General features: G+C 41.7%; 1 protein-coding gene across 2 annotated transcripts in view; it reads left to right on the forward strand.

Moving 5' to 3' along the window:
• CCDC81 (coiled-coil domain containing 81) overlaps nt 1-9,385 on the forward strand; it is a 33,976-nt gene extending 24,591 nt beyond the window's left edge. For both annotated transcript variants that reach the window (XM_070749569.1, XM_070749570.1), the window contains exons 11-15: nt 1,656-1,825; nt 2,682-2,760; nt 5,655-5,881; nt 7,906-8,031; nt 9,004-9,385. In XM_070749569.1, the coding sequence (XP_070605670.1) occupies nt 1,656-1,825; nt 2,682-2,760; nt 5,655-5,881; nt 7,906-8,031; nt 9,004-9,145 (744 nt within the window). In that variant the 3' untranslated portion in view covers nt 9,146-9,385. The remainder of the gene's footprint in view (nt 1-1,655; nt 1,826-2,681; nt 2,761-5,654; nt 5,882-7,905; nt 8,032-9,003) is intronic.
• Nucleotides 9,386-10,427: the final 1,042 nt, after the last annotated feature.

A 10,427-nucleotide genomic window follows, 5' to 3' on the forward strand; every position in this document is an offset into this window, starting at 1 on the left:
CTGTTAGACTACGAGTCCCACAATCTCAATTGTATGATGAATGGTTGCAGAACCTAGATATGTGTTTGGATATACAGAGCTATGCAGTAGGACTTGACAAGATACCAGAATTTACATTGTGGCAATTTAGGAACCAGTGCAGTAAAATAAAGAAGACACTTTTGTAGACAAACAGTAGTAAACAGTTTAGTGCAAGCAAAATATCTTTAGTCTTAGTTTTTTATTTACAGGAGCAAACTTTACTTTAGCTATATGCATTAAAGCTTACTTACAAGTAGATACTAAACCAATCCAGGTTTCTCCATAGCAACACTACAGCTCTAACTCAATATCTTAACTCATGCTCAAAGTGCTCCAGCCAGACAACTAACAGTATCACCACCACCAACAGCTAACAGCTAATAGCTAAAATTGTAAAGTTGCTTTGCATTTTATAATGCTCTGGCCCAATCAGGTTGCAACTTACACCCTATGACTCAGCATTCATTACTGTTTAACATGCTTGCATCCTTCTTTTACCTTATATGGTAACATAATGGAATATCAGCTAGGATTGAGCTAATCCTTGACAATCTAGCCCAGGGGTCAGCAACCTGCGGCTCTGGAGCTGCACGTGGCTCTTTCATCCCTCTGCTGTGGCTCCCTGTAGCCAGTCAGCTCCACGATTGATAGGGTTTTCGGTGAGGACAGGTAGAGGAAAAAGGACTCTGTGCTAGGAGCAAACTATGGTGGGGGAACCAGACTTCCAGTTGACAGAGGACCACGAATGGGTGCCCTTAAATGCTTCCAACCCTATTATTTTACGTTCTATGAGCATCAGATAATTGCCAGCACACACTTCCCATCTAAACGCCCCCTATTCAAATGTTGCTTTTTTAAAAATTTCTTTTTATTGTTTTCATAAGTACATATATCACATTTTGTTTGTTCAGTTTACAGACCTTGTCCAACTTTTTTACCTGTTACAATCGTTCTTAATTATGTTAGGTCTTATAAGTAATAGTATGCAATAAAGTACAGAATAAAACCATACAAAAGGCATTTGTTATTTACGATTTGTACTGCAATTTTGTATCATATTATACAAGAAATTTCTTCTGAATCCATTCGTGCCAATTACACCACATATTTTTGAATTCATTAATTCTATTTCCCTTAAGTAAGTTTGTCATCTCGTCCATTTCTGCACATGAGTATATCTTGTCTATTATAAAGTTTGTATTAGGAGTCTGTTCATTTCTCCATGTTGGTGCTATCGCAATTCTAGTAGCTGTGTTTATATGTGTCAATAAGAAAAGTGTTTGCTTAGAGTATGATCTTTTCCAAATTCCAAGAAGCATGCCCTCGGGTGAATATTCTATTTCTTCCTTTGTAATTTCCTTAAGCCAATTGTGAATGGTTTCCCAGATTTTTTGAATTTTAGAACAGGACCACCACATATGGAAAAAAGTGCCTTTTTCTTTTTTACATTTCCAGCATATGTTTTGTAATGCTGGGTAAATCTTGGCTAATCTTGCCGGCGGTAAATACCATCTGTATAGGAGCTTATAATAATTTTCTTTATATGCTGAGGATAAAGTAATTTTAGTTATTACATTCCATGTTTTTTCCCAAATGTTGCTTTTATTCATGTAAAGATTGGTGCTTCTTTTCAGAGGTCCTACATTTTTGAGAAGAGGCCGACCAGTTCTACCCCTCATGAGAAGCAAGAGGAATATGCCCAGCACTTGGACAAGCAGATAGAGAGCAGAAAAGCCAGAGAAGCAAAGCAAAGACAGGAACAAGACTTCATCGACCGCTTGCAGCAAGTTCAACTGGCGGAAGAGTGAGGACTCTGGGAGACGTTGATCTCCTTCTTCAGTATTTATTGATTCCAAGTTTTAAAAGCATATTTCCCCAGCCTGGTGCCATAGATTCTGGTTGAATCACCTGGTTGGAAGGGCTGGCGATTCAGATTTCGCAGTGAAATTGTTTAGATTACCCCTACTAAAAGACTGGAATATCGTAGATGTATTTGTCCACCATTATTGTAGATATACAGTGGTACCTCTACTTAAGAACTTAATTCGTTCCGTGACCAGGTTCTTAAGTAGAAAAGTTTTTACATAGAAGCAATATTTCCCATAGGAATCAATGTTAAAGCAAATAATGCTTTAAGGAAAGAAATAAAAGCTTGGAATTTACATTGAGAGCATCTGCACCAACACAAATTCCTTGTGTGTCCAATCACACTTGGTCAATAAAAATTCTATTCTATTCTATTCTATTCTATTCTATTCTAGTCTATTCTAGTCTATTCTATTCTAGTCTAGTCTATTCTATTCTATTCTATTCTATTCTAGTCTAGTCTAGTCTAGTCTAATCTAGTCTAGTCTAGTCTAGTCTTGTCATGCCAGTCATATGACCTCGGAGACATCTTCGGACAGTGCTGTCTCTTTGGTTCTGAAACCAAGACGAGCAACGCCCCCTAGAGTTCAGAACGACTAGTACATAAGTGCGAGGGGAACTTTTACCTTTACTTGCTAACCCACTTGCCTTAGATATCGGCTGGGTCATCAGTGATGGCTAACCTAAAAAAATCAAATCAAAACAACATGTCATATTATATGTTGATGACTACCCAGGGCTAAATCTTACTGAAATCACACTGGCTGATTCCTAGTCTTTTGTCTATTTTCTAGATTAGCTGCCCAAAGAGTAAAGTACATAAGAGAGAAGCTGGATGAAAATCAAAATTATAAGACGGCCCTCGATACACAGGTAAATTGCTAACACAAGCAGCTTCAACTTAGAAAAAGTGTGTGTGAGTTTAGGATCATGAAAGGAAGTCTCTTTTCTAACACAAACACATTAAATTTAGTGAGATTACTTTTAGCTAAGGAACTGTAGCAACACAGCCTAAGTGAATCTTAATAGCAATGAGTGACGATTCACCATCAATTATATTTACGGAACCGCCTCCTCTCTCATACCTCATTGCAGCCAGTAAGGGCCCATAGAGTCGGCCTTCTCCATGTCCCATCCGCCAAACAATGTTGGTTGGCGGGACCTCGGGGAAGAGCCTTCTCTGCGGCGGCTCCGACCCTATGGAATCAACTGCCCCCAGAGATCTTCTCCTTACCGGTTTTCCGGAATGCCGTTAAGACCTGGCTTTTTCAGCAGGCCTAGAATTAGATTAACTGCTGTGTGTGTATGGTTCTTTTAAAGTTATTATTTTATTGTTATTACTAATTTTATTATGTATTTGTGATTGTATTATTTGTATTATTGTATTTATCGCGTGTTTTCCATCCTTCTGACAACCAAAGTCAATGGGATAACCCAATTTATCATATTTTTCAGAATATAACTTGCATCTAATTATACAACGCATCTTAGTTTTGGGGGATGAAAATAGGGGAAAAAACCCTGCTTACCAGGTATTCATCTGGTTAGTGTCTTTAGTCCGGTCAGCTTCAGCACATTATTTTACCCCCTGGTTAGGGCTTTGAAAAAAACCTTATTTAGAGTGAGTAGCAATGAAAAAACCTGCAAAGACTTAGTGCTGAAAAAACCATTGTTTGAAAGGAGTAGCAATGAAAAAGCCTGCAAGCTGGTAAGAGCTGGGAAGATTGTTAGCACCTCATTAGGGCTAGAAAAAAACTTATTTGGAGCAAGTAGCAATGAAAAACCCCCTGCAAACTGGGGAGAATTGGAAAGATCACTAGCACCTCATTAGGGCTGGAAAAAACATTTTTCGGAGTGATTTGCCGATGACTCTAAAGTGTGCAATAGGGTTGATATTCCTGGAGGCGTCTGTAATATGTTAAATGATTTAGCTTTACTAGATAAATGGTCAAAGCAATGGAAACTGCAGTTTAATGTTTCCAAATGTAAAATAATGCACTTGGGGAAAAGGAATCCTCAATCTGAGTATTGCATTGGCAGTTCTGTGTTAGCAAAAAACTTCAGAAGAGAAGGATTTAGGGGTAGTGATTTCTGACAGTCTCAAAATGGGTGAACAGTGCAGTCAGGCGGTAGGAAAAGCAAGTAGGATGCTTGGCTGCATAGCTAGAGGTATAACAAGCAGGAAGAGGGAGATTATGATCCCGCTATATAGAGTGCTGGTGAGACCACATTTGGGATACTGTGTTCAGTTCCAGAGACCTCAGCTACAAAAAGATATTGACAAAATTGAACGGGTCCAAAGACGGGCTACAAGAATGGTGGAAGGTCTTAAGCATAAAACGTATCAGGAAAGACTTAATGAACTCAATCTGTATAGTCTGGAGGACAGAAGGAAAAGGGGGGACATGATCGAAACATTTAAATATGTCAAAGGGTTAAATAAGGTTCAGGAGGGAAGTGTTTTTAATAGGAAAGTGAACACAAGAACAAGGGGACACAATCTGAAGTTAGTTGGGGGAAAGATCAAAAGCAACGTGAGAAAATATTATTTCACTGAAAGAGTAGTAGATGCTTGGGACAAACTTCCACCAGACGTGGTAGATAAATCCACAGTAACTGAATTTAAACATGCCTGGGATAAACATATATCCATCCTAAGATAAAATACAGAAAATAGTATAAGGGCAGACTAGATGGATCATGAGGTCTTTTTCTGCCGTCAGACTTCTATGTTTCTATGTTTCTATGATTAGCAATGGAAAAAAAGTCTACAAGCTGGTAAGCGCCTGGAAGATTATTACCACCTCATTAGGGCTGAAAAAAAAGCTTTCCAAAAAGCTACATTCAGAGTATAAGACACACTCAAATTTTCAGCCTATTTTAGGGGGGGAAAGGTAAGTCTTATACAGTGGTACCTCATCATACGAACTTAATTGGTTCCAGGAGGAGGTTCGTAAGGTGAAAAGTGCGTAAGATGAAACAATGTTTCCCATAGGAATCAATGTAAAAGCAAATAATGCCTGCAAATCCTTCAGGAAAATCCCAAACTTTAGAAGGGAGGTGAACAGAGGGCAGGGAGGAGCAGCTAAAGGGGGCGGGTGGAAGAAGCAAGGCTAGGCTAAAGGGTGAGTGGGAAGGAAGAAAGGCAAGGGGGGCGCCCCTCCCTTTTCTTTCTTAAAAAGACACCCTTTCAGTGCCTCTGCAAGCACGCTGTTCTCCTACTTTTGTTAATGCAAACTCTTTCCCCCTCCAAGCCGCCCCTCCCTTTTCTTTCTTCAAAAGACACCCTTTCAGTGCCTTTGCAAGCATGCAAAATCTTTACTCCTCCAAGCTGCCCCTCCCTTTTCTTTCCTCAAAAAAGGGGAAAAAAAGAAACCCCTTCATCCCAGCAGCAGCTGCTTGGGTTCGTAAGGTGAAAATAGTTCGGAAGAAGAGGCAGAAAAATCTTAAACACCGGGTTCGTATCTTGAAAAGTTCGTTAGAAGAGGCGTTCGTAAGATGAGGTACCACTGTACTCCCCAAAAATACAGTACTTAACAGCTATGTCACTAAATTAACTGCAGTGATTCAGTTATTCTTAAAGCAAGAATGGCCATAGAATGGGGCAAAATTCATTTAACAAATGTCTCTCTTAGCAACAGAAAATTTGGACTCAATTGTGGTCGTAACTGGAGGACTACTTCTATGTAAAATAACCTTTCTAAGAATGAATTACTGTGAGTAAAGTGTTTTTTAAAATTTAAATTCCCTCTCCCTTTTGTACCTAGATAAAATTAAGGCCGGCTCCCTTGCCTGAGTTTGTGCCTGATTCAACGGAGATCATTTTTGGGAGGAACGACATGAATGAAGAGAAAATGGAAGAGAGGCGGAAGCGTGCGCGGGAATATTCTAAGTATCAGTTGCAGGCAGTTGCAGACCGCAAGAGGGCAGCCATTCTTAATCAGCTGGTGGACCAGAGGAAAGCTACCAACATGATTCAGAAAGCTAAGCAACAGTAAGATGGGAACTGTAAAGGGTTAATGCCAGTGGTGAAATTCATGTATTTTCCCTACTGGTTCTGTGGGTGTGGCTTGGTGGGTGTGGCTTCATGGGAAGTCATGTGACTGGGTGGTCATGGCCATCTTTTTTTTTACTCTTTAAAAGCATTTTAGACTACCACTTCAAAAGTTTTTCAAAAGTTTTTCAAAAGTTTTTTAAAAGCTTTTCCTTTTAAAAAAGTTTTTAAAAACCTTTAAAAATTTTAAATTTTTAAAAAAAGTTTTTAAATTTTTTAAAAAAGTTTTTAAATTTTTAAAAAAAGTTTTAAAAGTTTTTAAAAGTTTTTAAAAAAGTTTTTTTAAAGTTTTAAAAAGGTTTTTAGAACTGTTTTGGTCTGGTTCTAAGAACTGGTAGCGCCGGCAGCAGGAGGCTCCTCCCATTTGCCTGGGACGCTTTTGCACACGCGCAGAAGTGTTGCATGCCCATGCAAGCACACTCACGAAACCGGTTGTAAAAGGTTTTAGAACCCACCACCCGACCTACAGGCTTCAGTTGCAATCATATTTGAGCCTAAAATTTATGTTGCTTAGCGAGAAATTTTTTAAAGTGAATTTTACAACCTTCCCAGTCATGATGGTTAAGTGTATCACTCCTAACTGTTAAGTTAGGAGCGTGGTTGTTAAGTGAATCTGCCTTTGCTTGTCAGAAGTTTGCAAAAGGAGATCACGTGATTCATAGGACAATGGTGACAAATATGAAGCCAGTTTGCCAAAGATTTGAATTTTGGATTACGTGAACCATGGAGATGCTACAATGGTCATAAGCGTGAAAAATGGTCATGGGTAATTTTTTTCCAGTGCCGTTGTAACTTCTAATGGTTGCTAAATGAACTGGTGTTAAGTCGAGGATTACCTGTATTCGCCTTGCCTTAAAACCCTTTTTTATTTATTTATTTATTTATTAGTTGAAAAGGACCTTGCAGGTCATCAAGTCCAACCCCCTGTTCAATCAGGAAACCTTACACCTCCCCAGCCAGATGGCAGTCCAATTTCCTCTTGTTGAGAGTTGGGGCGTTTACAATCTCCGCTGTCAGGTCGTTCCACTGGTTGATCGCTCTGACCGTCAGGAAGTTCTTCCTTATTTCCAGGTTGAATCTCTCCTTGGCCAGCTTCCAGCCATTGTTCCTCGTCCGGCCCTCTGGTGCCCGAGAGAATAGAGTGACCCCTTCCTCTCTGTGGCAACCCCTCAAGTACCTGTAGAGTTTATTATTATTATTTATTAGATTTGTATGCCGCCCCTCTCCGATGACTCGGGGCGGCTCACAACAGTAATACAAAAACAATATAACAGTGAGACAAATCTAATATTAAAATAAAACATATCTAAAACCCCAACAGTTTAAAACCATACAACACATACATACCAAATATAAAATATAAAAGCCTGGGGGAGGATTTCTCAGTTCCCCCGTGCCTGGCGATAAAGGTGGGTCTTGAGTAATTTGCGAAAGACAAGGAGGGTGGGGGCCGTTCTAATCTCTGGGGGGAGTTGATTCCAGAGGACGGGGCCGCCACAGAGAAGGCTCTTCCTCTGGGGCCCGCCAAACGACATTGTTTGGTCGACGGGACCCGGAGAAGGCCAACTCTGTGGGACCTTATCAGCCGCTGGGATTCATGTGGTAGAAGGCGGTTCCGGATGTATTCTGGTCCAATGCCATGTAGGGCTTTAAAGGTCATTACCAACACTTTGAATTGCAACTGGAAACCGATCGGCAGCCAGTGCAGGCCACGGAGTGTTGCAGAAACGTGGGCGAATCTAGGGAGCCCCATGATGGCTCTGACGGCTGCATTCTGCATGATCTGACGTTTCCGAACACTTTTCAAAGGTAGTAATCGAACCTCGAGGTGATGAGGGCATGAGTGACTGTGAGCAGTGACTCCCAGTCCAGGTAGACTGCTCCAGGTAGACTGCTATCATGTCCCCCCTAGACGATCCATGCCCAGTTCCTGCAACCTCTCTTCTCTTTTGATGTTCTTCTAGGTGGATAGCGGAGAAGGGTGAGCGACTGGAGAGACTCTTCCAGATGAACTTGGCTATTCAAGACGACTGGCAGAAGAGCACAGGGATGAAGCGGCAGCGAGATTACGAGGAGAAGCTGTTCCAACGGTAAGCATCCATCTAGAGAAGAAGGCCCGATTTTTCTGGCTTTGCAGATTGATGGTGAGGAGGTGGGGAGGCACACGCAGGGATGGGCAGCAGGCAGTTCCACCGGCGGAAATGAAGATGCATGCACAGCTCCAGCTGATCGGCGACTGTCACTTCCTGGATTACTGGTCTCAGCTCGGCTCTCCGTTTTTCCCCTGCTGCTGCTCCTGCGTCTGCGCTCCTTGCTTTTTTCCTCTTTCCTCCTTGCTGGCCTTAGACAAGCTTCCCTCCTGCCCAGCTCCCTTCCAGCCTCACGCGGCCACCTCCCCCCTGAGGGGCAAGCAGAAGAAGTGGGTGGCAGCATTTATGCTTCTGGCAGCACCGTTCACCTAGCTACCCAGCCTGAGGTAGGGGGGCAACCCAGGAAGGAGAGCACAGGAAACGCGAAGTAATTAGTGTAATTAGAGGTAATTAGTGAGTTTGGCCATTGTGGAGGATTATCTGATCGTTGTGTTTTGTGCATGCCTTTCTGACTTTGTGTGCTGATTTTTCCCCGCTTTGAAACTAAACCAGAGCAAAGTGTGTTTCACTTTGTGAAAGAAGGACTGTGAATTGCCTCACAGCTGCAAGCTAAGTATCACAGAACTGATAAGGGACTTGTACAAATTACCAGGTTGTTTGGAGACGAGTGCTCTTTGCTATACAAAAAGAGTGCTTCATTTATTTGCATTTTCGGTATAAAGAACATTGTTTTGAATTTTCAAACGTGTGTGTGTCTGAAATTTGTACCTGTGAATTTTCGGGAGGATTCTACCAGAGAGCTCGACAGAACAAAATTTTTATACTAGTTTGAACAGCTTGAGTGACCTGATTTCCTTGGCCCTTGACATAGAAGCCTTTGGAAAAAAAAATCCTGAATATTGGTCTTTCTTCAAAAGAAGCTGATTTGCTAATTTTTTTTAAAAAAACCATTTCTGTCTCCTTAAATTGCAGGGCGGGGGACAAACTTATGCTCCTGGATCAGTGTGCAAGATATCGCCGTTGCTACCAATGCAAGAAAGGCCTGAACCAATTTGGGGAAAATAATATATGGACAGACAGTAAATATATCCCTGGATCTCGGTTAATCGTTTGAAGCAGCCGCTTTCCTTTTCTTCATATAAGTGCTTTTGAAATTAACTTTTTTAAAAAAAAACCCAAAAAAACAGAAAATCCGATTGCATGAACATGCTTAGGATTTGATTCTTGTAGCCCTGTGATATAGATTTCAAATTTTTATTTTATTTTCGGGTGACAAGAATATGTTTTTCTGCATTAAAGATATATGTGTATGAGTGTGTATTATGGAATAAACTCCCCACCCTTCTACAAAAAACAATGCATCTTTCTTTCGTTTTAGAGAGAGTGGGCGGGTTGATCTTTTCAGGCAGAAAAGCGAAGGTGGAATATTTTATTTCTTTCCTTTTCTTTCCTTCTTTCTGTTCTTTATTTATTTAATTTATATGCTGCCCACTCCAAAACGGACTCAGAGCGGCTAACAACAATCATAAATACAACAGTAGTAAAAAAGCAATAGAAATGTAACAATAAAATCAACAATGCAGTAAAAACAATTAATATCATAAAAAACTATACAGTGATCCCTCGATTTGCGCGTTCTCGATTAGCGCGAAACGCTGCAACGCGGTTTTTCAAAAAATATTAATTAAAAAATAAGTCCGCGTTTTTTCCCCTACACCACGGTTTTTCCCGCCCGATGACGTCATACTGATTGCTGATTGGCCAAAATCTCGACCAGGGAGGGAGAGAAGGGAAGGAGGGAAGGAGGGAGGGAGAGAAGGGAAGGAGGAAGGAAGGAGGGAGGGAGAGAAGGGAAGGAGGGAGGGTTGCCATTGCCATTGCCGCCAGCGCTGCCCTGTGGGTAGCGGCGAGGAGCCCGGAAAAATCACCATTGCATTGCCAGCCTCCGAACTTGCGCCGCTCCACCTTCTGCGCATGTGCGGCCATGGAACAAAGGGCGCGCATGCGCAGATGGTGTTTTTACTTCCGCATCCAGTATAACGCGGAAATCGGTTAGCGCGGGAGGTCTTGGAACGTAACCCCCGCGCTAACCGAGGGATCACTGTATATACTTGCAGTCAATCCTAATTCTGGAAAAGCCAGGTTTTAATGGCTTTCCGGAAGACCGGTAGGGAGAGAGGAGATAGTGCGGATCTCTGGGGGCAGTTGATTCCACAGGGTTGGAGCCACCACAGAGAAGGCTCTTCCCAGAGGTGCTGCCAACTGACATTGTTTGGCGGACGGGACCTGGAGAAGACCAACTTTGGGCCCTTACTGGCTGCAGCGAGGTATGAGCATATGAGGTATGATTTACAGGGACTGACTGCCATTTTGTATATTTGTAGGGTTTTGTTTGT

Source organism: Erythrolamprus reginae, chromosome 4 (genome assembly GCF_031021105.1).
Source record: "Erythrolamprus reginae isolate rEryReg1 chromosome 4, rEryReg1.hap1, whole genome shotgun sequence".
NCBI lineage: Eukaryota > Metazoa > Chordata > Lepidosauria > Squamata > Dipsadidae > Erythrolamprus > Erythrolamprus reginae.